General features: G+C 30.1%; 7 protein-coding genes across 8 annotated transcripts in view; 3 read left to right on the top strand and 4 right to left on the bottom strand.

The window, feature by feature from the left end:
- LOC109594591 (uncharacterized) overlaps nt 1–4407 on the bottom strand; it is a 56585-nt gene extending 52178 nt beyond the window's left edge. Inside the window, exons 1-2 of the mRNA XM_049963360.1 lie at nt 4273–4407; nt 1971–2459 (exon numbers count right to left, since the gene is read on the bottom strand). Of these exons, the coding sequence (XP_049819317.1) occupies nt 1971–2174 (204 nt within the window). The 5' untranslated portion in view covers nt 2175–2459; nt 4273–4407. The remainder of the gene's footprint in view (nt 1–1970; nt 2460–4272) is intronic.
- Nucleotides 2390–6570, bottom strand: LOC109594578 (glutamate receptor ionotropic, kainate glr-3-like). Its single transcript, XM_049962762.1, has 5 exons — nt 6384–6570; nt 5801–6330; nt 5476–5750; nt 5363–5422; nt 2390–2459 (listed from the first exon to the last, which is right to left on the bottom strand). Exons 1-5 carry the CDS (start codon nt 6568–6570, stop codon nt 2390–2392), a joined length of 1122 nt encoding a protein of 373 aa, XP_049818719.1.
- Nucleotides 6571–6685: 115 nt separating this feature from the next.
- On the top strand, nt 6686–10397 carry LOC109594592 (glucose dehydrogenase [FAD, quinone]). Its single transcript, XM_020009811.2, has 4 exons — nt 6686–6703; nt 8327–8406; nt 8458–8673; nt 8728–10397. Exons 2-4 carry the CDS (start codon nt 8334–8336, stop codon nt 10188–10190), a joined length of 1752 nt encoding a protein of 583 aa, XP_019865370.2. The 5' UTR covers nt 6686–6703; nt 8327–8333; the 3' UTR covers nt 10191–10397.
- Nucleotides 10398–10407: 10 nt separating this feature from the next.
- LOC109594599 (trypsin inhibitor) lies at nt 10408–12459 on the bottom strand. The gene is made up of 2 exons (XM_020009819.2): nt 12083–12459; nt 10408–10751 (listed from the first exon to the last, which is right to left on the bottom strand). The coding sequence occupies exons 1-2, from the start codon at nt 12156–12158 to the stop codon at nt 10561–10563; spliced, it is 267 nt and encodes an 88-aa protein (XP_019865378.1). The 5' UTR covers nt 12159–12459; the 3' UTR covers nt 10408–10560.
- Nucleotides 12460–15503: 3044 nt separating this feature from the next.
- LOC109594611 (uncharacterized protein PF3D7_1120600) lies at nt 15504–20863 on the top strand. The gene is made up of 9 exons (XM_020009837.2): nt 15504–15693; nt 15755–16256; nt 16311–16656; nt 16713–19541; nt 19600–19708; nt 19817–20196; nt 20251–20415; nt 20468–20695; nt 20747–20863. Exons 1-9 carry the CDS (start codon nt 15641–15643, stop codon nt 20806–20808), a joined length of 4674 nt encoding a protein of 1557 aa, XP_019865396.2. The 5' UTR covers nt 15504–15640; the 3' UTR covers nt 20809–20863.
- On the bottom strand, nt 20853–24202 carry LOC109594613 (probable pyruvate dehydrogenase E1 component subunit alpha, mitochondrial). 2 transcript variants are annotated; one of them, XM_020009838.2, is made up of 7 exons: nt 24031–24194; nt 23852–23971; nt 23733–23792; nt 23494–23667; nt 22102–22673; nt 21904–22048; nt 20853–21111 (listed from the first exon to the last, which is right to left on the bottom strand). In XM_020009838.2, the coding sequence occupies exons 2-7, from the start codon at nt 23882–23884 to the stop codon at nt 20926–20928; spliced, it is 1170 nt and encodes a 389-aa protein (XP_019865397.2). In that variant the 5' UTR covers nt 23885–23971; nt 24031–24194; the 3' UTR covers nt 20853–20925. The 2 variants fall into 2 exon arrangements, with proteins under 2 accessions (XP_019865397.2, XP_049819838.1); XM_049963881.1 differs by lacking the exon at nt 23852–23971 and having other exon boundaries at nt 24008–24202.
- LOC109594614 (succinate dehydrogenase cytochrome b560 subunit, mitochondrial-like) lies at nt 21120–21877 on the top strand. Its single transcript, XM_020009839.2, has one exon. The coding sequence runs from the start codon at nt 21227–21229 to the stop codon at nt 21734–21736; it is 510 nt and encodes a 169-aa protein (XP_019865398.1). The 5' UTR covers nt 21120–21226; the 3' UTR covers nt 21737–21877.
- Nucleotides 24203–24619: the final 417 nt, after the last annotated feature.

The raw sequence follows: 24619 nt of genomic DNA, 5'->3' as shown, positions 1-24619 counted from the left end.
TACACGATCCTCGGTTTGTGTAATAATTTGAATCCAGTAGAGTTTATTGTTGTTCCCATTTTCAAGTAAATGCCCGACGTGGGAAGTGAATGTGCCGTGCCATTGAATGAAAACTGCATTTTCAGACGTTGCAAAAAGCATGTAATTGTATTGTTCTTCGACAAGAGTACAATTGTAATTTGAAAGTTGAAGACTAGGTACTTCTTTAAACATTCTTAATAATCACGTTCACTTATTGTTAGTAATTCAAAATTAAATTATACAGGATTTCAATAGATTATTGTAGGGGCATGAATTTGGACACAATTACAGTGGTGGTCATTATTATAGCAACTTTTTAAAATGTTAATTATTTTATTCTTTTATTTAATGTGAATTTAAAATAATATTAATGTCCTATTGTTTTATGTACAATCAGTGTTGTAAAATATTCCTATTCTAAAAAATGTTTTTCTGAATTGTATTGATTATATCAACTTGACAATTTTGAAAGGGTTTTTTACTCATTAAATCTGTGTTATTTTATTTAACATTAACACAATTTTGTTTGTGTTTGGGATTATTTTCAAGTTGAAATATATTAAAAGCTTCAATATATGGAAGCAAATTGTTGTTTAATATATTCCTGAACATAAATCAATATAAGCAGACTTACGCCAGAAGAACTAAAGCATCCCCATAATAGAATCACCAGATTGTATAGTTTTTTTCTTTTCTTATAAATTAAATTTCGACTCGATATTAAAAATTAATCGTCCTCACTGTTCTGTGAATGTGATCCTAAGCAAGCAAGCAAAATTGGACTTCCATATTTTTAGTTGAAATTAGGACTTGTCTTGAAGTCCTATTTGCTCCAGATTGGCTTTACTTTCAGTTGAAGATTAGATTGTTTTTTAAGATTCAAATTACCCAGTTATCCATTACCTTTCAAATGTTTTGAAACTACCACTTGGCCAGTTTCTTTAAATTGGTAATAATACAGGAAACTTGAAAATGCTAAATTATAGATTTTCTTCGACCAATGGTTAAATAATTATAATAAGTAAAAGACCAATAAATAATTAATTTAAATTCACAGAGAGCAATGAAAGACCACAAAGTAAAAAGTTGCTACAAATTGGTCCATTGAAAAATAAAAAAGTAACCAATTTTTTAAAGAATAAAATTAAATTGACCAGTTACATAATAGAAAACTCAGAAAAAACATTACCATAAGTAATACGACTCCCATTTTTAATATATTTAAGTTCTTATAATTATGGCCACTATTGTATGAAGAAAATTTCAGTTTTAAATATAATTAATGTAACTATTTTAGTGTTTTTTTATTATTTTATATTATTTTAACCTCTTGTATAAGCTTGATATTCAATTTTTTATTGGATGTACAAACATTTCTCATTTTTTTTCACTAATTACTAAAATATTATTATTTTATATTATTTATTATAGTTAAAAGAGAGTAATTTTGTTTATAATATATAAAATATTATGTTATTAATTCATTTTTAAGAGACAAGTTTCTATATAAATTAGAAAAATTAAAATTAAATTCCCAAATAAAATATTTTTACAAACATTACGCAAAATAATAAGTTTCCCTTCCGTACACCATTACAAAATAATTACATATCAAATATTATGCAAAACAGAACGTAGCATCGACAGAAATTTCTACCTACTAGGCATAAAATTTGGCTTCAATGAACCATTTAGAATGAGACTACAATAGTAAACTGACCTCTCCCAGTCAAACGACATTTTTAAGGGTTTCCCAATTATTTAAAGGGTCGAACATATGTTCTTTGGTCCAGCTGCCTTCACGCAATTTTTTCTTTGACATCTGAGTCAAATTTGTTAAGATTTTTAGGACTTTCGAGATTAATGAGTTGTCATTTAATCAAACAATAACAAATTTTAATAAACCATTTATTTGTGTAAAATGATCAATCAAAATTAAAAAAACTGACCTTGCGAACATCGTACGTGCCGGCTTTCAAAGGACGGACGAACGCCGGTTTGGCGGTCTCCCGTTCGCTCCTGGATTCGTCCGGTTCCTTCGATTGCGTTTTGTGTTTGTATCTCGCGTTCAAAACCACCGACCGCGAGAAACAACATTTATAATTTATATCCTCCAACTCACTACCGACGTCAAATTCCAATAATTCACTCATTTTTTCCTTAAAAATGTTTACGTGCACTTTTAAAACAGGATAAATTGTCCGTTTAAATCGGGAGCGGTCACTGTCATAATGTTTTTTTATTTTTCCAGGATTCAATCACTGTGTTCACGTTATGCACATGGATTTCAATTTTAGCTGGCCTGTGGATAGACCCTTTCGACTGTTCACATGCCGGCTGCGATCGCACTGAGTTGTTTGAAAGTATTTTAACACGCGCCAATGCCTTCCACCACGGCGCAAGTCCACTTTGTGTGCGCGTCCCTCATTTTACCTGATCTAAAACCATGAGATTAATCTCAAACCCAAAGATTAAGAGCTAATCGTAAATTTGAAGTTAAAAATAGAGTCAATCTTTAAAGGTCTTTTGTGTGTATGTAAATTCTGATCCATATTCAAAGTATGAATCCCAATTCTTATTATTTCTCCAATATTTGTGGTTCAAACGAATTAATAATATTAAATTATTGAAACACTCTTAAAATGTGGATTCATCACAAATTTGTAGACCAGTTAAATAAAAATGATAATATAATTAAATAAAAAATAGCCCCTTATTTAATGAATTTATTTTTTTATAATAAATTATTATTTTTACATTAAACATAAAATGTTTGATTTTAAAGAAGGACACCTCTATAAAATTTTTATAAAAATATGTACTTATAGACAAAATTACACGTGGTTTGTCCTAAAACCAAAACATTCAAGGTAATTTTCTAGGCGTGAAAATTGAAGAACTCATACTAGCATATTTTTATAGAAAATGTAACTACACCACTGGATTAAGCACCCCTGGAATGGGTTTATACCAAATTTCATAAAAAATATATAGGTATGGAATAAATTGTCAAAAATAACATAAATTATCTTATTTTTCAAGAATATTGGAATATTGTACTATGATTATTCTAGTGCTATTAATACCCAAATTTTCACCAATCCACCGTTGAATACAATTTAAGTTCTTGGTTATCTTTCCCTATTGTTCTGAGGTTATTTCCACACACAGTTTTAAAATTAGCATATTATTATTAGTGTAATATTACAATATTTTTTTAAAAATAATTTTATTTGTCCTATTTCTGACAATTTTCTACAGAATTATGAATATGCACAATTTTTGTATGAAGTTTGGTATACACCCATTTCAAAAGGTGCTTGATACAGTGGAGTAGTTAGAATTTCTATAAAAATTATTTAGAATAATTTTTTCAATTGTCATGTATAAAAATTACCGTGTAGGTTTTGGTATTGGACAAAATAACGTGAAATATTTAAAAGTACATATTTTTATGCTTTACAATTGAAAAAAGGGTTGTTAAAATCGGTCAAAAATACAAATTTTATAAGGGGGTCTAATGGATCTCACTGTATAGGAAAAAATTTGAGTTTATTATACATTAATTAAAAATTATTATTATTATTATTGAATGTATAAAATTGTTATATTAATTAAATTCTAGTGACACATAAACTAAAAAGTCCTATGATTTTATCTAATTATTATTGATTATTAAATTATTAATACATAGGTATATCAAAAAATTTAATTTAAATAAAATTCACATAATTAATTCAAAAATAACCCCTTATTTAATGATTTTAAATTTTTATTATTATTATTAAACATATAAAATTATTATATTAAAATATATTTTAATAAAATATAAAATAATAAAGCCATTTGTTTAATTTTTAAAGATAAACACACATGTTTATATTTAAGTATAAACATATAACTTTATTTTTATAATTCTTATAGAATATGAAAAAGTTATTAATTATTAATATACAGTATACTTTTTATAAATGTTCAAAATACACAATATTCAGTCTAGAGTTTACGTGAAATCTGAGTTGCATAGCCTCACAGGATATATCTGTTTAACTATTTCAATAATTTTTGACAAACACAAAAAATATAGAAGTGAAATTTAACAAAAACAACCCTTCAAGTACTTGAAGGGTTAGTACAATGTATCCTGTATATATCTTTATAAAACTTAACCAATTAAGAACATTCAAAAAATTCAAATCATATTTTGAATCATAATTTGTGTCATAAATATAAATAACACTAAATACTCACAAAATAAAAAAATCAAAAGAATTTAAAGGCCACTTTAGATTACTTTCAGTACTTCTATTGAGACACCAGCTTAACACTTCGAATATGTACAATAACACTTTAATATTGATATCTTTGGAATTCTTTATAATTCACTGTAGTCAATAAAGATTTTTAAAATTTTTTATTTATGACTGCACAATATAATTACCAAAACAAGTATGCAATATATTCTTAATAATTATTATTGTTATGCTATTTTTCTGAGAACTCTTTTCTGCGTATTTACTTGTAGTTGTTTGTTCATAGGGAAAAATAATGTAATTAGATATGTACGTTTTTATAATTGATAAGTTTATTTCTTAAATTATTAATCAAATTGGTGATTATGAATTTTATACGTCAGCTAAATCCTAAGAATCGTTTTACAATGTAGTAAAAAGATAAAGTGCAATATCTACATTTCTACCATAAATATTATAATAATATAATATTTCTGTTTAATAAACCGCACATACTACAAATATTTTGAAATTGTTCTTTTGAGGTGTAAACAGTATATTCTTAAAAAGTATTTTTTCCCATTTGGACATTGAAAATCTATTACATAATTTTCATCAATTTCGGGCGAATAAAAGATCAAATTCATTTCTCTTTTTATACTGTGCAAAATTATATGTTGATTTATGATTTTAGAAAGATGATGCATATCTCTGTAATGAATGGTCAAACAATTATAATATTATTTATTATACTTTTTTAGTTTTAATCCAACATATTTATACATTATTCTACCAGGACTAAGACCTGAGTCTTAAGAATTATTTCACAATGCAATAATAAGAATGAAAAAAAAATTAAGTGGAACAACCTCTACATTTCTAAATGCTATATTAATACAATATTTCTAATTAACTGTACTAGGAAATATGAACGCCCATACTAGAAGTATTTTGAAATTGTTTTTTTGAGGTACAAAAAGTAAATATACTCCAACACAAAAATTATAAATGAAACTAAAAGCCCCACAACCAAGATAACCAACGGAAAGTAGCAATCTATTATTCCAACACTCTGAAAACTGTTTCCACTGTTTTCACATTTGATTAACCTGTTGAATAACAACTGTTCTTCTCTTAGCTGAATGCCGTTTTCTCTCATCCTCTTTAGTCTACAATATACACATTTCAAAATAAAACATTTGATTTATATAATGTATTTTACCCAATTTTGACTAGTTCACCATAAGATGAATTTTTTCTGATAGGTATCGTTGCATAAGGAAAATTAAAAAATCGTATGTATCGCAACTGACATTTCTCCCATTCGTGGTAGGTTCTCGAGATCACTTCGGCGGCTAAAGAAGTTTCTGCAAAAAATCCATAGAAATCATTACGCACGCCTATTATTCCTTCTTCTAATGGGGCAAAGTGGGGCTGTTCACCCTTCGGAACGATCTTTTGTTCGTACAGTGCTTTCTTGACGGGATCGGCCTCTTGCTGAAAAGCTTCAAATAGTTTACGAAGTTCATGATTTGTGCGCCGACCACCTTGAATATGGATTTGACCCAACTAATGTCGCTAACACCAAGTTTAATTCTAGAATTGAGTAGATCTTCGACGGTGTTCAAAGTTTCGCTTCTTGACTGTATCAATGCGACAATATTGGCCGAATAGGCACAATACAAAAACATAACTGAAAACAACCCCACCAGTAAAGCGATATTGCCAGCCAAACTTTTCGGCTCCACAGAAGTTCCCTGTTGCGTCAACGCAGCAATCTCTTCTATACCTACTTCGATAATGTTCGACTTCATAAGGGTTTCCTGTCGGTCCACCATTTTAGTCTTGAATACCGGGTCGGTCCACTCCCATTTGACAATTACGTAAGTGACAATTAGAAGAAGGACTAAAAAAACAAATGTTGCTGCCCACACGTCTGATTGGAACGGGAGTTTGTAAATGTTTTTAGTGTAGCTCAACGGTGGAGCTTTGAAAAAGAAATAGCCCTTCGTCCTTGCTACGTGAGTGGTGAAATCCACGACTCTGACTCGCTCAGTTCTTAAAATTCCAGGGGTACCTGGACATTTTTATGTTAATATAATAAGAGGGACGGGCTTTAAATAATTTTACCCCCTATTTCTGAAATTCCTGACTGTAGATCTCCAAACATGCCGTCATATTTTCCCTCTGTGGCGTTATACGAACCCCATATGTTGGTCCATCTTTCAACAAAAGTTGCGTTCATTGTGTCTTTTACGTGGCTCATTAGGATGTATGCTTGTTTAGTTATGGGATCCCTCATTTTAAATCTAAACATATTATTACAGAATATCAACAAGTTTTTTTTAATCTACATATTACTTTTTATCAAATAAATGGTTTCGTGTTTCCGGAAACATCGCAACGTGCGTTATATTAACTTTAGTACCGAGTAGATTAGAGCGATTTGTGTAAGTATTGAAGTATTCTAATTTATGAAGACCACTATTGTTATCCCACGAATATATTCGGTTGATCACAAATTCTTTATAACTTGGTGACATTTTATAAATTGAGTTAATCTTGAACGAGCTTCCGGATTGTTCCACAACAAACACGTTACTATTAATACCGAAATAAAACTTCTGCAGTTTATATAAATCAGCGTTCAAAAGCACCCATTTGAACTGTATAGAAAACATTTTATATTGTGATGCCTAAAATGTATCAGTAATAATAATTAATATTAAAAAAAGTACAACTTTTAAAGACTTTCCTTAAAAAGTATATTTTCCGCATTTGGACACTGATAATCAACGACATAAATTTGATCAATTTCAGGCATCGAATAAAAAAGCGAATTTATTTCTCTGTTTATACTGTGTAAAATTAAATGTTGATTTAGGATTTTAGACAGATGATGCACATCGGCTGAAACAAATGATGAAACAATTATGTAAATATTAATTATAGTTATTTACCTTTATTCCAACACAAATATGCATTAAGTTTACCAGGTCTGTCGACTAATTTTGTGAAATCTTTAAAAATGTGTGTATTTAATGCAACTGAATATTGTGATAATATAAAAATAATGCTTAAACTTGCTGACAACATTCTGAATAACATGATGACTTAAAACTGAACAATATGTAGAACATAATTAATAATAAAGCTTTGCGATCAACGGGTCTATTATTTTGAAACGTATATTTAACGGTCTCATATAAATTTCTATTTTATATTAAATATACAAAACATTTACTTCTAAATTATAATGACATGAGGATTAAATAATTTATATATGTTGTTTCTCTGGATTAGTAATGATATGTTGTCATATGTAATAATGTTACAAAATAGTCAATTAAGTTAAAAAATGATAAAAACAATGATACACTTTAATTAGCAATTACAATTACTTATACATTAGACGCGTTGTCATTGTATTTATCACTTAATTAAAGAGCAATTATCATTACATTGAAAAAAAAAAATGAAAAAATAATGGCCTCCTATTGTATTGTGCTAAAAGTTTTTAGTTTTCAAAATTCAACCATTTTTTATTCTCTGTTTAATCATTGTGTATTTGTATTTTTTCTTAGTGACAAACATTTTTCATTATTGCTGTGAATCATAATCAAATTTTAATTATTTCTTTTTTAAAGGTACATAATATTTAAACAAATGGATAATAGTAATGAAAGGCATTTTAAATAAATGGGTTAGTATAAACTAATAGTAATTATTATCATTATTTTAAACGATTTTAATTTAAATAAACTTCAAGTTAAAAATATAGTTAAAACACGTATATTATTTAAACCTCGCACATGCAATCTTTACGAGCTCCTTTTATTTTCATATTTTAGATATAGTTAAATTATTCTTCATACAAATACTTTATACCAATTACAGTAAGTTACATTATGCTAAGAATGTTACAAGAATGTAAATATTTATAACTAAGCTATATAAAATACGTACAAAAGTTTCACAGTTTTACTTTTCAAAATGATCGTTAAATTTCTATTGTGCCTTTTTATCGTACATTCTAATTGTGACGAAGTTGAATTTTACACCAACTTGATAAGCAATGGAATGAGAGATGCATTAACATATGAACTACCAGTGAACGCCAATAGATACCAACCAAACAACACCAACATAAAGGGTAAAATACCAATTATTTCCTTCTAAACTTATTTAAGAGTAATTCGTTTAGAATTTGGAACGTTCGACTTTATCATTGTGGGAGCTGGATCGGCTGGTAGCGTTTTGGCACGCCGACTATCAGAAATTAAAGAGTGGAGAATTCTGGTTCTGGAGGCAGGAAAATTTGGAGACGCTTTCACAGACATCCCCGGAATGTACTTCTACGTCCAAGGCACCGATTACAACTGGGCATTCACCAGTATTCCTCAGACCACTTGTTGTCAAGGTATAAACTAGGTAATTTAGGTGAAATATATAAAACACAGTTTAATTTATGCAGGCATGGTTGACAAAAAATGTCCATACGCCCGGGGAAGGGGCGTGGGTGGTTCATCCCTGATAAACGGATTAATGTATGTTCGAGGCAATCACCACGATTTCGATCGTCTAGAAAACGAAGGACTACGCGGTTGGTCCTATAAAGATGTTTTACCATTGTTTATAAAATCGGAAGACACGTATATTTTTAATGCGGAGCCAGGTTACCATGGCCACAGTGGTCCCTTAACCGTCGAATATCACAATCCCTACAGTCCCCAAATGTACAAGTTTATCCAAGCCAACAACGAATTAGGTAACAAATTTGTGGACTACAATGGTAAATCACAACTCGGAGTGTCGTTGTCACAGCTGAACAACATCAAAGGGCGCAGAGACGATACTGGCAAAGCTTTCGTTAAGCCCGTTCTCAACAGAACGAATTTAGTGGTAAAAACTGAAAGTTTTGTAACAAAAATCCTATTTAATGGTACCAAAACTGAAGGAGTAGTGTTCAGTAACAATGGTCAATTGTACAGAGCATTAGCTTCAAAGGAAGTAATAGTATCAGCTGGCTCCCTTCAGTCGCCTCACATTTTACAGTTATCTGGTGTAGGCAAAGCCGAAGATTTATCCAGACATAACATTCCACTAGTTAAAAATTTGGCTGTAGGAGAAAATTTGTGGGACCACGCCACCTTTTACGGATTGACCTTAACAATGGATTTCGAAGAGCCAATCTTGAGTCTCACTGATTACGTTAAGGAATACTTAAGTGGTGAGGGACCGTTTGCCATAGCTGGTAACAACCAAGGATTATCTTATTGGAGGACAAATTTTAGTACCAATCCCGAAGTTCCAAACCTGGAAATCATGATTGTACCCTCGAATGGTACCAGTCCGTACACACAAAAAGGCTTCTTCTTCACCAACGAAACTTACGACAACCTGTACGGCTATCTAAACGATGCTAAATTTTTCAAAATTTACGTCATACTACTTTATCCAAAATCCCGTGGTTCGGTGAAATTAAAGTCAAGCAGCCCTTACGAATATCCCGTCATAGACTCCAGATTTTTGGAACATCCGGACGACATGTATCAGATGTACCAAGGCGTTAATATAGTAAAGAAATTAATAAACACGCACGCATTTCAGGAGGTAGGAATTCAATTACATTTGCCTCATTTACCAGCCTGCAAGAACTACACACTCGACTCCAAACCTTATTGGTATTGTTTAATCAGACAAGTGACAATGAACGTTTACCATCCTATGGGGACATGTAAAATGGGTTTGAACTCGAGTAAAGATGCTGTTGTTGATGAAAGACTTAGAGTTCATGGAATTAAGGGATTGAGAGTTGCCGATGGAAGCGTGTACCCGAATCCTATTGCAGCACATCCAAACGCTCCCATTATTATGGTTGGCGAAAAAGCTAGTAACATGATAAAGGAAGATTATGGGAAATCAACTGGAAACTAAAGTTATAATTAATATTTATCTTATCACTACTGTATTATGTAAATTAATTTTATTTTTATAACTGATGGCAACAGAGAACCATGAAATATTTTAAAAATATTTTATATTAAAGTAAACATCTAAATAATTGTTCTAAGTGTACAAATTAAAATTTGTTTTTATATGTGGTTATTTAGGTATATATGGTTAAGTAACTGGTGAAATAAATAAACAATAATTTCCAAATGGATCTTTATTAAAATTAAGTCAAATAAACATTGTACCTTTAAAATATAAATAATTCTATTCAATATTATCGAATTACATTGGGATACACATTTTAAACTACAATAAATACTGCAATTGTAACACACCTAAAACTAAACACTTTTTATCTCAACAAATTGTAACAGACGGGTTTTGCGATAGAGATGCATTCCTCCATGGTCAAAAAATTATTTTTTGTTGGTCTGCAACCACCGTAAATGACCTCTTCACATTCTTGGGTGTCATCGTTCCAGAAGTAACGCGGAAATAGTCCCTTGCATTGTCGGCTGGACACAGTTGGGCCCAAGCGACAATCTGAAAAATAAACATTATAACTATAGTTGGAATGTAAATATTCTCATTTATTCCACATATGTGACACATAATTTTACTGTTGTTTAACATAAAAAATTTTAAATTAAAATTCACAGCGTTCCAAATGCGTTGTTACTTTAAGAATCTAAACAATGGTATTTGTTCTATATTTGTTTAACAAAACAATTTTTTATCATTCGTCCAATAGTTGAAAATGTGTATAATTTTTGTAAATCAAAAATACTATATATTGTCATCATAAAATAAAAAAGTAATTTTATGACTCATTTAAATCAAACAAATATATTTTGAATGTTCTTTTAAATTTATATATTACGCTGTCCTAGTTTTGTTGAGATACGCAAAATATGGGTTAATAGGTCAAAGATATAAGAAATTAATGATAGAAATAAACAAATCATGGCAACTATTAAAGGGCTTTAATATTTGGATAAACTAATCAGTATACCAGTTAGTACCTTTTTATTGAGAAAAAATACATGATATTGCATATATCTTACAAAAAACGAAAAACATTAAAATATAAACCAAATAATTTTATTTAGCTTAATGAAGTTGCGTCATTTAACCTAAATAAATTAATTTTATACCAATGGAAGTTTGTTATATTTGTTTCAGACACACTTCATTTTATAACTATTTTTAGCGATTCTTATACGAATCATAATTGAGGCGGTCAAAAGCAGATCAGTCTAACCCTAATACTTATTTTATGGGGTTAGACTGATCTGCTTTTAACCGCCTTAATTAATTGTTAGTTAAATTAAGAATACATGTATCATAATATTTTGAATGTGACTTTTTTTAAGTACAAAAATAGTTATAATTTCTGTAGACAAAAATTATATTAATCATTAATAATATCTTAATAAATTTCATTAGAAATTATATCAAATTTTTATTTATTATTGATTATTTCAGTTGAATTAATTTCAAATGTTATATGATCTCCAGTTAATTATTAGTTGTTAAAAAATAAAACAATCAAACCATTTTATTCTACTTACTAAACAATGGAATTTTCCTTATTAACAATATATATATATATATATATATATATATATATATATATATAAAAAGAAAATAAACAATTGATATACATATATAGTATTATTAAATTTAAAAAAACTAAAAATAATATGATATATTCTAGACTTATTTACAAATTTTTACAGATTAATGTTTAATTCATTACTAGTTTAAAACGTTCTAGAAAGTATTGTGAATCGTATCAAGTTAATTGAAACACAAATAAAACATTTTCAATTATTATTAAATCGAATAACTTTTATATTTTATTATGTACTTACCACTTAATTGGAAACTTGAGCATTCCATATGAACTATCAACACCAGAACTATCAAGTACTTCAACAACTTCGACATTTTGCTTCCTCAATTAAAAACCAGACCTATTTGTTTATTAATAGTGACTCAAATGGACTCCCGTAATCGATGGTACCTCACTCAGTTTTAGAAGACAACTATGTATCACAAGGTTAATTTTATCACTAACTTATAAATAAACAAATTGTAATGTTTAAAACATGTGCTTGATGAAAATATTTCTAAATTTCAATTCATCATATTGATCTCATTCAGAGATCTGTCGAGGTCACTGTTGCAAGATTCGCGCACCAAACAAATTATACAATTTAGTTTGTAATCACTCTGACAGTGTTCTTGTCGCAGACAAAACGACGAACGCAGACGGGGGCTATTTATTCCCCGCAATTGTTTGCAGATTGAACATGTCACGGTAAATCCCTAGAATATTTTCGTATTACGTGAATAAAATTCTAAGATCGCTTAAGTATTATTCAAATGTTTACATTATTAATGTAAGGAAGTGCATGGTTTCTAAGCAACGCCACATTTATTTATAAAAAATATAAAAAATTCTACAAATAAAGATCATGATTACAAAATGATTGTTTAATGACGACGTCTCCTACATATTGGTTTAGCAATACTGTTGCATTCGCGTTTTGTTTTAAACAGATTTTTCGTAAATCTACATCCGAAGCCTTTATGGAGGAAGGTCTGTTTACATCTTTGATCGATGTGATCCCAATAAAATCTTGTTTTAGTTGTTTTATCGGCACAAGTTCCCTCCATAGGCTGCCGAGAACAATCTGTGAAAAAAAATTTTTAAAACATTGTTCAATAAAATATATTTGTAAACTTACCTCTTCTTTTAAAATTTGTGCTTTGATCAGCTGTAACAACTACGAATAACACAACGAGAACTGAAAATTTCAACATAGTAATATTTTTTAGTTTACTCATACAAATGATGCTAGAAATAAGGTAAAACTTTTATTTATATTAAAATCATAAAGTGGTAAATCCGGTGGGCCAATTAGTAACGCCATTTTTATAATATGGGGGCTAAAAATACATAAATACTTCCAATTAAAATTAATTTTGTTATTGAATGGGATTTCTGAAAACATATTATTGTTATTATTTATACAGCACGATATGGGTTTTTTTTGTGATTTATTGTGAATCATTTCTGTACGGAATATATGAATCATTATCTAGCACATAAAATCAATTTACTTAATTAAATTTAAACAAATAAATATTAATATATTAATTAAGAGTAAATAAAATAATGTTATAATACATAATTTAAAATATGCCTGTGTACAATAATATTTTGCCTATATTTAAGTTTTAATATCAATTCTTAGTAAAATACCAAAAATTCTCATTTTCGAAGTAAAATTATCATCTTTGAAGAATTATACGAACTAAGGGCTCTGGATTATCCCTCAACATGCAGGACGATTGGCAAAACCTGTTTTTAATTACTGAAATATGTGTATGTGGATGTGTTTCTAATATAGATGATCAAAATTTGGGAACAGAAGAACACTTTCACTAAGAAAATTAAATATTCTTTTAAGTTTCCCCTGAAGAAAATACAGATAAAGATAAAAATTTAATTTTAAAAATTTATCTTTTTTCTTAAATTGTCGTAACAATTTAATCGTGTTTCAATGTAATGAACTTTTTTCATAATGATACTAGTATTTTTTAAAACTATTAAGCTTTTCATATTCTTTGCACATTTTACAAATAAAGGTATCATAGCCAATCCTGAGATATTTTATGTTATTTTTATTAGTAATTGTATTTGTTGTTTGTATTCGTATTTGTAAGAAGGAGATACCATTAAATTAATACTCATATTCTGAGATGTTGATATGATTTTAACTCAGGGCGAATGTCATGAAGTACACATGCAGTTCTAAGACGATATGCAGAAACATTTACCTAATTACAAAAGCTTTCTTTTCAGTGAAGCGAAATTCACGTGAAAGTGGCACTTTAAGAACTAAAATTACAGACAGAGGAAGACCAAGAACACTTAGAACAGTTGCAAAATGAGGAGAATATGTTGCCCTTAGTAAATTTAAATTCAATTATCATAACAAGACCTTTGTCACAAGAAACGATGACGACGAAAAACGGCAGCTGCATCCTTATCAATTTGGACAAACCCAAGATCTTTTGGAAGGGAGTCTACCTCACATTTCACATTTTATTTCTAGTAATTTGACTGGCTTCTTACTATTTTACTCGGCTTCCCGAAAATTTTCAATCAATGATTTTGCCATGGAAGTGATGCTCTTATAAATTGGCCTCCAAGAATACCAAACCTAATCCATTAGATTTTACAGTGTGGGACCAAATAAAAGGGAAAATCTCTGTTGTGCCTTTCAAACAATTGTGGTAATCAAAATTAATCAACAGTACTTTTTTCTTTAGTCTAGGACTATGAAAAGCTTAATACTTTTTAAAAATATTCAGTGACATAAAAAGTAGTGTCACGGAAATGAGAGAATACACTGTTGTAGCATTATGGAAAATTACATTGAATTGTAGGTAAATATTTTAGGAGGACAATACATATTAAATTGGAACATGCTTTGGCTAAAGATTGTGCAAAACATAAAAAAAACAATTTTTAAAATTTAAATTTTGGGGATTTCTTAAGAGAGAAAAATATCTTCCACTTACCCAATTTTAATCACTCATTTTAACAACATTTTATATATAACATAATATCAAATTAAACACCATAAGACACATTTTTATTTTAATTTTATTTAGAAAACCAAAATACACATAATATAACAAGGATTGCTTTATCTTAAACCAAATACTATTTTATTATACACGTTTGGAAATTGGTGATTCCCAACACATAATTTTAATAAATTCTAAAGGCATAAAAATTAACATAAATATGTATAATTTATATAAAACATATACATTATTTATTGATATACAGATTATATATATATATATATATATATATATATATATATATATATATATATATATATATATATATATATATATATATATATATATATATATATATATATATTATATATAAGAGTATATATTATATATAAGAGTTCAATTTATCATCCCTGGATTATTCATAAAAATGATTATAAAAATTTTATAATATAAACATATTTCGTAATATAATGTATGAGTAAATTAAGTGTTGTTTACTTAGTATATAAAACCTTTAGTAGATGTTAAAAAACGTCACTTTAGAAAAAATTGTGAACTCATTTCAAAAGTTTATTACACGAAGTACTAAATTTTACTCTTAGGTTGTAAAAATGGTTGCCTATTTGCTTTTAAACTGATCTCGCTCTATCTATACATACCGCCTTACGCTTGTAGGTTATAAAAAACTAACCTAACACTACGTCAAACAACGTTTATTTAATGAATTTCTCAAGTTTAAAATCTGTTTTATTGTATATAACACTTGTAAATAATGGTGAAGCTAATGTGATGTTACGAGAGTAAAGGGAAAAGCAAATACGTATACGATGGAGTCTGTTGAAAATTTTGCCGCTGTTAAAGAAAAAATCATCAAGATCGAGTAAGAATTTTTTCTGTTGTTAAATATTACCAACTAATTTTTTTTCTTTTACTATTTTTAGTGAAGTGATGCAAATGTGTCTTCAGTATAAACAGAAGTTTATTAAAATTCAGCAACAGAGCAAACTGAAAGTGAAAAACTTATCGAATGATATAAAAAGATTAACAATTGAAAAGGATAGAATCAACTTTTCTTTAGATACCCTTAAGAAAAAACATGATGAACTAACAGAAACACACAATCGCTTAAAGGTTGATCATGGGTCACTTGAGGAAAAATATAGTGAACAACTATTGAAAAATCAAAGACATGTTCTAGAAATGGAGGAAAAAATTAAAGAACATATTAATAAGGGAATTGAACAGAAGCAAAAAAACTTTAAAGGTAAACTGAGTACTCTTAATAAATCAGAAAATGAAAACAAAAAAGAGATAAGTAGGTTAACAAACCTACAGAATGAGACACTGAAAGAATATGAATTATTTAAAAAATCAGCTGCAGAAACAGAAAAGATTTTGAGACATAAATGTCAAGAACTGGAAAATGACTTACTCCTTGCAAAGGTAAGATATTTAAAATATAATCTAGAATATTTATTAATTTACTTGTACTTTTAGAACAAGTTAGAAAACTACTCTTGTGGAAGTTGCCACATTCTAACAAATGAAATAGGTTGTCTGAAAGAAACAATTTCACATTTAAAACTAGAAAATGAATTTCTGCAGGATTCTAATAAAAATAAGTTCCTGAATCTACGAGATCAAACCACACAGACTGACATTCAAACAGAAATAAATGCTATAAAAACTGAATCAAGAAATCAATTTTGTAATAGTCAAACACAAACAATTGATGTGCAAGACAAACAAACAGAAAATGAAAGTAACATTTGTGATCAGTGTATTATGAACCAAATGCTGATTCCAGCAATGCTTACACCACTTCATGAGACTGGCTATTTAGGTATTTATTTTTTTAATATAATTATAAGCATTATTAATTTTAATATATTATTTTAGAAACAGAGTATAATCATACTCTGGATATGGATATGGAGATTGAAGAGCATATTAATGATTACACTGAATTAGTTAATGCTGAGCACAACATATCATTTGGAAATAATATTACTGAAGAAAAAACTGAAAAGTGTGTCAGTGATGAAAATAATTTACCTGATCTTGATTATTTGAATGATGAGAATAATTTGGAGTCTATCATGCAATGTTGTGAAAACAATTCAGTTTCTGACATTGATGTTAATAAGCAAGAATTTAATGATTGTAAGATGTCCACAGAGACAGACCCATCTTTGGATAATATTGAAACAATTGAGGGAATTGATGATAATTTAAACACAACAATGACAGATTCACATGATAATTTATTATCACCTAAGAAAAATAATACTCAGTCTGATAAGAAAGACACAGATATTTCAGATGATAGAGAAAAGAAAGAATTGTTGAGAAGAAGGGATCTTAAAAGAAAGAAACGAAGGTTGATAACAAATTTCCGTAATTATAATGAATACAGAATTAGTAACTTATTTTTGAAAAATAATTATAACACCAAAAGTAGCAGAAGAAATAGTAAAAATGATATACTTGATGCTGTTTTAACTCTTAAAAAGGCAAATATTGATTTCACTATTTCAAATAGGAATGCAAGAAGGATTCCTAGAGGTAGTGTAAATCATTATAAACTAGAAAGAAAGAATTCTCTTAGAAAATACATGGAAATACATTCAGAAGAAAATAATATTACAAAAGGACTACTTAAACATCAAATGTCACATAAGAAACAAGATCAACTGGATCAGTTAACTAAAGACTTTCAAGATGTATGTGATTCAAAAATGTTCAACAGTAAGGACTTACTTGAAGAAAATGAGAAATTACAAAAAATAATTAATTTAGCACAAGAAATTGTAAAACAGAAAGATGCAATTATAAATAACAAACAACAACCAACAGAACTTATAGCTGACATCAAAATTGAAGATGAGTTGGATGAAAAGGATGAAATAGTCCAAATAGAAACATCTCCTAAAAATATCAAAACAATAACCCAGAATTCAGCATCACTGAAAAGTGAAAAAGATAAAAAACATGAATTAAATAGTGCTTCACAACTTGGGGAAACAAGCTTACCACTAGAAATTAGTCAAAATGATGTGGAAACATCAGTTGAATCTAAATGTTCATATTCAAATTCACCTACAAAGGCAATTAATAATATAAGTACTGATTCAGTATCAAATTTTGATTTACAGAACCATAGTACTCCTCAAAAAAAAGTGGAAAGGAATCACAATATACCATTATCCACAGAAAATTTATCACCTGTATCAAATAAGTCTGATAGTGATCAATCTCTCCTTGATAAAATATTTAATGATTCCCAACTAATTATTCCAAAATTGCTGAGTCCAATTTCAGAAAGTTCTTCAAAATGCAAAACAAATACTACAATTAATAATGTTTCAATAGACAGCCAAATTGTACTACCTCATATGGAATGTGTGAATTTAACTGCACTTAGTAATTGCTCTTATGTACAAAGAATTGTTCATGAACTAGATAGTGAGTTCAAAGCTGTTAAAGAAACTGAAAATTGTGATTCCATTGCAGAAATAGTTGTCAATGATTCAGACAAGGAAAATATAATTGAAGAAACTGAAAATGTCATTTCTAATGATATGGATGAACAAATATTTGGGCCAAGGAATATAAATTTGACTAATGGTATAGAAACTGAAAGTCTTACAAGTGACACTAAAAGTGAAATAGAAAACAGTTTTGAACCCAACAATACTGAAATTTTCAATACTATTTTAAACCAATCAGCAATTCTCTCAAACTCTGCCATCAAATCTTTAGAAAGTAACTTGAACGATAGTAAATGTTCCGATAATTCATTTTTAAAGAAAATATTGTCGTGGAAAAACACGTCTTTGGATGATAAACTCGCGTGCACTCAAATAAAAAAGGAACGAGGTAAACAAAAACATGGCGAGAGAGATTTGAATGTAAAAAAGGTGAACATAGTTCAGAACGTTGTTATTAAACCTGCTAATGAGAAGAAATGTGAAGAAAAGGAAACTAATTCAGATAATTCAAAAAGCAAAGAATTAGACATATCTAACATTTCAACTCAAAATTCTGCTGAACAATTAAATTCAGTTGATGAGCTTCATGTAATAAAAAGAAAAAGGGGTAGGCCAAAAAAAAATAATGTTGAAAATTTTGCGTCTGTGATAAGCCATAAGGTGGAAGGTAAAGATGGTCCTGAACAGTTAATTTCCGTTAATGAAGCTCAAGTAATGAAAAGGAAAAGAGGTAGACCTCAGAATGCGAACGACGATGTTCATAAAAGGAAAGAAGCTAAACTTAAACGAGATTCAGTTTTGGGAGAGAACAAATGTGATATAGAACTAAATAAGTTAGATAATAATGTAAGTGAAACAAATTTAATGGTTAATTCTTCCACTAATCTGAGTATAAATAATGAATCTAGTCATAAAATTAAACAAACCATGGATTTGGATAGTAAAGTAAAAATCAACAGAATGCCAATATTGGAGGCCAAAGAGAGGGGTACAAATAAATGTAACAAATTAAATAATACATCTGATATGTCGGATGTAGTGAGTGAAATTTTAACTTTAATGGATCGGCCAGTGGGTCACGCCAGTCCAGATATTCAGTCACCTGTGAATACACTGATGAATGATTCAAAAGAAAACAGTTTCGATTTTGATCATCCAATATCACCTGAACCACCTTGTGAATCCTTTGATACGCCTAGAATTATTCCTCTGGAAAGACCTTCAAGGATTCCACCAGGTAAATAATAATAATAGAAAATTAATTTTCTCATGTAATACATTTTTACTGTTTGTAGCTCAAGTCAAGGAATTATTTGAAAAATTAATAATGTTTCCAAATGAAAAAGAGATTCTTGATGAGGTTGTTGTTCAGCTAGTGGGGCAAGATAGTGAATACCTTGCCAAGTAAGTAAATGATGTATTATTATAAAAATTGTTGAGTCAATTCATAATTAAATGATAATAATTACTACCTTATCAGTCTTTGCATAATTTTAAAAAAACTTTTTTTAGATTAATTTTGGTGATGATACTGAGGGATCTTACTGAGAAGCCGGACAATTCGCAAGATCAGTGCGCACCACCGCTGACGTTGTGGCAGAAAATCGCCGTTGGACTCATAATACGTCTGGATAAAACCAATGGTGGTAACATCCAGGACATTTTTTTGTCTGATGTTCAAGCATACATATTTTCAAAACGGGCGGACCTTAGGCAGACCATAGATTTGACGAGGACATTCACCACTCTGTGCAGAGCACGGAAGGATATAAACAAAATGAGAGTGTTTTGTTGCGATGCTTTTTATTTCATGGACAATCTGGCTGTGCCTATCTTTTTTACAGTGCTGACGTGTTGGTCAGAGGTGATTCCTAATTATAAAGATAGTAAAGGTAAATCTGCTACAATTAAATAAATTAATTTTTAATTTAACGTTTCCTTTTTAGATTATGCCCTGGCTCGTGTTTTAGCTCAACTCTCAATTACCAAAGCTTTCAATATAAAGGGTTACAGTTTAATGTCACTGAAACGGTTACTCACTCACTTTTATGAATATCCTAAGGAGTTGGATAATAACGAATTTTTTAATGACATTTTCAACGCATATTCGAGTAAGTAAATTACAAGAACGTTTAATTAATTTTTAATTTAATATAATTTTAGAATATCCGTCGAAAAATAATGATCAAGCAATAATTTTATTCTGCAAACATCAACCAGACAAATGGATTTTGTCACAAATTGATGGAAAATTTAAACCATTAGTTCACAAAACCAACAGCATAAACTTCAAGGCTACCATAATCGTGCTTCTTGGAAAAATTTTTAAGAACTTCAAAGATGTTACATTGTTGAATGAAACAACAATGTGGTTAAATTCCCTTAAAAATGGTAATATTGTAAAAAAAATAATTATTCTCTCTATTTATTATTTATTTTTAGATTTAAATTCCGAGGTGATTGCACGAGCAGTGAAATACAGTTTAATGCGCATTTCAAGATAACAGAATTATGGTTGAAAATAAAATACAAATTTACAATAAATAAATTAACATTTAATATCGTTTATTTATTTCCTTTGTACAGTTTAAAAATGCATACTTAATATTAATGAGGGGTTTTTACTTATTTATTGCAGGCCCAATGTTTTTGTGCTGGAGCGGTGAAAATATGTCGATGTTACGGATGGGACCCTCTAAAAATTCAGCACAAACGTCGGCTGTTAATTCGTCCAAACCGATTTCTTTGTCTGCCTTCGCCTTTTTAGTCGCATCGTCGACGGTCGCTCTGATTTCTCCTTCCAGTTTCTAAAAAGAAAAAAAACAAAATTTAATTGTCTTTAGTTGCCTAGTTACGTCTATCAACAAAAACATTGTACGTCATTAAATTAAAAACATATTCAAGTAGCACATTAAACACAAAATGAACATGATCACGCTGCTGGCAAGATCAAAAAATGTTTTCTCGTTTGTGAGACCAAATCAAATGGGACCCTTTAGATCAATTGTATTGCAACCCAAGCCCCTGCCGCAACCAAAAATGGAAACACACGATGAAAAAAATATGAGACTCAACAGGCCACTGTCGCCCCATCTGACAATTTATTCTCCCCAGTTGACCAGTATGCTTTCAATTTCTCATAGGGCGACTGGCATAGCTTTGGGTTTTTATTTGGTAACATTCAGTTTCGTGGGTTTGGTCAGTCCGGACTTCCTAGTAAGTACCATAGAGAGGATGGAACATTTGCCAAATGCTGTATTAACCACGGTCAAATTTGGACTTTGCTTCCCTCTTTGCTATCATTTTTTCAACGGTATTCGCCATTTACTATGGGACTCTGGCCTGTTCCTGACCATTAAAGAGGTTTACGCCACTGGATACGTCATGCTACTGCTTACCTTTTCATCAAGCATTGGGTTGGCCCTTAATTAATCACCAATATACTATTACACTAACTTTGTAATGTAATTGAACCATTAAAATAGTTAATTTCATAATGAGATTTATTATTATTGTGTTGTTGATGTAATTAAACTTTATCATCTCTTATTAATTGATTTATCCAATTTAAGAGTCAGATAATACAAATATCATATTACCTTAAGTTCATCAGCAGATACCAAATTGGAAGATGTGATCTTTTCTTTGAAAGATGTAATTGGATCTCTTGTCTGCCTAACTTCTTGAATTTCGTCTCTGGTACGATAACTCGTGCCGGGATCAGACATGGAATGTCCAGAGTATCTGTAAATTTACATGAAATAAATTGGAAAATACATGCAACAGTTTCAACTAACCTGTAGGTGGCACACTCAAGCAAAATTGGCCCTTTGCCAGTGGCACAGTGGTTAACAGCGTACCTCGCGGCCTCCCTGACCGCCAAGACGTCCATACCATCCACCCAAATGCCAGGAATGTAGTCACCTCTGGTGTAGTAGGCGGTGTTGGCGGACGCTCTCTCGGCGCTGGTGCCCATACCGTAGCCGTTGTTCTCGCAAACGAAAATGGCCGGGATGTCCAACAGCTTGGCGATATTGTAAGCCTCGAAGGCTTGACCCTGATTGGCGGCTCCGTCACCGTAGAGGGTCACGCAGACACCGTCGGTGCCCTTGTATTTGGCGGCCAGCGCAATGCCGGCGCCCAGAGGCACCTGAGCGCCCACGATACCGTTGCCGCCGTAAAAGTTCTTGGTGTACATGTGCATAGAGCCGCCCTTGCCTCTGGAACAACCGCTCTGTCTACCGGTAAGTTCGGCGAGTACGCCCAACGGGGGCACTCCCATCAGGTAGGTCCAACCGTGCGCTCTGTAGGCGGTGATTACGGCGTCGTGGGGTCTCAAAGCTGCCTTAATACCGACCGCTACAGCTTCCTACAAATTAAGAGTGGTATTAAAAACATTATTGTAAATTAGGCCGTACAATTGTAAGTGAACATTATTGACGCATTTATGTGCCTTATTTTGAAAGAGATAATATATATTATTTCAAAAAACAGAATGCCAATGGCATTATATTGCAACAAACATTATTAAAAGTTGTACTAAACAATGTAATCTCTTGAATAAATTAAACAAAATTTAAATTACTATCCAAAGGAAACTTCAAATCCACAAAATGCATTTTTTGGAAATAAAGATTTTACAAGAAATGGAATATTAATTATTTTTGACTATTAAATTACAATTGTGCTTCATTTTCACCTTTATCAATTTGTCAATAATTATACGTTCTCAAGTCATATGATGATTAATTGACTTTTAATGTGCGACGTTTGTATTAATGATATCTTATTTTCAAGCTATTACAGAATGACAATGCCCAAACACATATTAATTGTTTCAATTGTATTTTGTATATTTTCCTGTTTTATTTTTACAGTATTTGATTATCAAATACATTCATTTAAAATGCTAACACAGATTATGGAAATTCCATAGTTCCAACCACTACTACTAATTAGTAAACAATTGGGCTACTAATAATGTTAGTATTTTCAGTCTTTATTATATAATTAGAAACCCTCTATCAAATGTTCAATGTTTCAAAATAATTGTTTACTTTTATTATATGGAAATTAGTTGTCAATTTCTTGGTTAATATCTATCAAATGTCTAATGTTACAAAATAATTGTTTACGTTTTTTATATAGAAATTAGTTGTCAATTTCTAGGTTAAGTGCGACAGATTTACCTGTCCAGAATAAAGATGACAAAATCCTCTAATAATCTTTTCTTTATACAAATTTCCTGCTGATGTTTCCATCCTTCTGATGGTATGTAATTGTGTGTAATAGGTAAGGGCATCTTCTTTACTTAATGATACTGTTGTTGCTGGTGATTCTTCTAGCTTGTGGAGACGGTATGGCTGCAATGAACACAAACTTGAACAATTAAGCAAATCACCCCTCATATATATATATTTACACTCACCTTAGTTTCAAATGTGGCTTCAGTAGCATAGCTATTCTTTGATAGGATGCCCAAAGCTTTCTGCAATAAAATATTACATTAAAACAAAGTTTTAACATTGCAGAAATGATTTAAATTACATTAATCAAACCCCGCGCACCAGTCTTAGCCATGATTTAGTACTTTAATGTAGTTATTTTCGAAAAATATGCCAGTGAAACACGAATGTGGAGCAATAAATCAACTCCAAAAACTTTAATCTAAAAATTGTCAAATATCAGTCAATGCCTACTTACATTAGTCGGGATTGATTTCTTACATACGGTTCTAACACACGAGGGCAACATTTCGATAGTAATTGACTAGAATCTTTGCCAAAATCCACCCAGAAGAACAATTATCTAACCCGACTTTCAAATGATTTTGTGGCGACAGGAAGGTCATTCGGTATCTTACGGCATGCGCGTTTAATGTATTATTTGGTCATGCGTCGACACGTTACGCAAAACTTGCCCGTCACACAGATCCCAAGTGATTTCATGTTGAGCTGTTTGGATTACTTAGAGAGATAATCAGCTGAGGATTTGATAAAAATTAGCGAATAGATAAGACATTTCACTGTGTGGTAGGCAACCCCCATAACATGTTTCACTTGCACATGTTAAAAATTGCAGACTAAATTTATTTCCTTCTGATTGTAAAAATATTTTTACTATAACCATAAATTAAGTATGTGATATTTATTAATAATATACAGAGCCATTTGTATGCACTCTAAAATTTGTATTTTTCTCAGATTTTGACAAACTTTTTATTTTTAAATTGTGTATGTATGAAATATGTACTTATAAACAAAATGTCACATTTTTGGCCCCAATCAAAACCTGCATTCCCTCAATGTATAGAAT

Source organism: Aethina tumida, chromosome 2, assembly GCF_024364675.1.
Source record: "Aethina tumida isolate Nest 87 chromosome 2, icAetTumi1.1, whole genome shotgun sequence".
NCBI lineage: Eukaryota > Metazoa > Arthropoda > Insecta > Coleoptera > Nitidulidae > Aethina > Aethina tumida.
Note: the sequence above shows the minus strand (reverse complement) of the source record. Positions and strands in the feature narration are given on the sequence as shown.

Coding starts and splice junctions, on each gene's coding strand:
- LOC109594613 (XM_049963881.1), bottom strand. CDS start 24,058: ATGTTGCCCTCGTGTGTTAGAACCGTATGTAAGAAATCAATCCCGACT. Junction 23,668..23,732: donor AAGCCACATTTGAAACTAAG/GTGAGTGTAAAT, acceptor TGTTCATTGCAG/CCATACCGTCTCCACAAGCT. Junction 22,049..22,101: donor CTTGAGTGTGCCACCTACAG/GTTAGTTGAAAC, acceptor GTAAATTTACAG/ATACTCTGGACATTCCATGT.
- LOC109594578 (XM_049962762.1), bottom strand. CDS start 6,570: ATGTTTAGATTTAAAATGAGGGATCCCATAACTAAACAAGCATACATC. Junction 5,423..5,475: donor GGTGAACTAGTCAAAATTGG/GTAAAATACATT, acceptor TGTATATTGTAG/ACTAAAGAGGATGAGAGAAA. Junction 2,460..5,362: donor GAACAGTTGTTATTCAACAG/GTTAATCAAATG, acceptor TCATGGTTTTAG/ATCAGGTAAAATGAGGGACG.
- LOC109594614 (XM_020009839.2), top strand. CDS start 21,227: ATGAACATGATCACGCTGCTGGCAAGATCAAAAAATGTTTTCTCGTTT.
- LOC109594611 (XM_020009837.2), top strand. CDS start 15,641: ATGGAGTCTGTTGAAAATTTTGCCGCTGTTAAAGAAAAAATCATCAAG. Junction 16,657..16,712: donor TCATGAGACTGGCTATTTAG/GTATTTATTTTT, acceptor ATATTATTTTAG/AAACAGAGTATAATCATACT. Junction 20,416..20,467: donor CATTTTCAACGCATATTCGA/GTAAGTAAATTA, acceptor ATATAATTTTAG/AATATCCGTCGAAAAATAAT.
- LOC109594592 (XM_020009811.2), top strand. CDS start 8,334: ATGAGAGATGCATTAACATATGAACTACCAGTGAACGCCAATAGATAC. Junction 8,407..8,457: donor AAACAACACCAACATAAAGG/GTAAAATACCAA, acceptor TAATTCGTTTAG/AATTTGGAACGTTCGACTTT. Junction 8,674..8,727: donor TCAGACCACTTGTTGTCAAG/GTATAAACTAGG, acceptor TAATTTATGCAG/GCATGGTTGACAAAAAATGT.
- LOC109594599 (XM_020009819.2), bottom strand. CDS start 12,158: ATGTCGAAGTTGTTGAAGTACTTGATAGTTCTGGTGTTGATAGTTCAT. Junction 10,752..12,082: donor CTCAAGTTTCCAATTAAGTG/GTAAGTACATAA, acceptor TTTATTTTTCAG/ATTGTCGCTTGGGCCCAACT.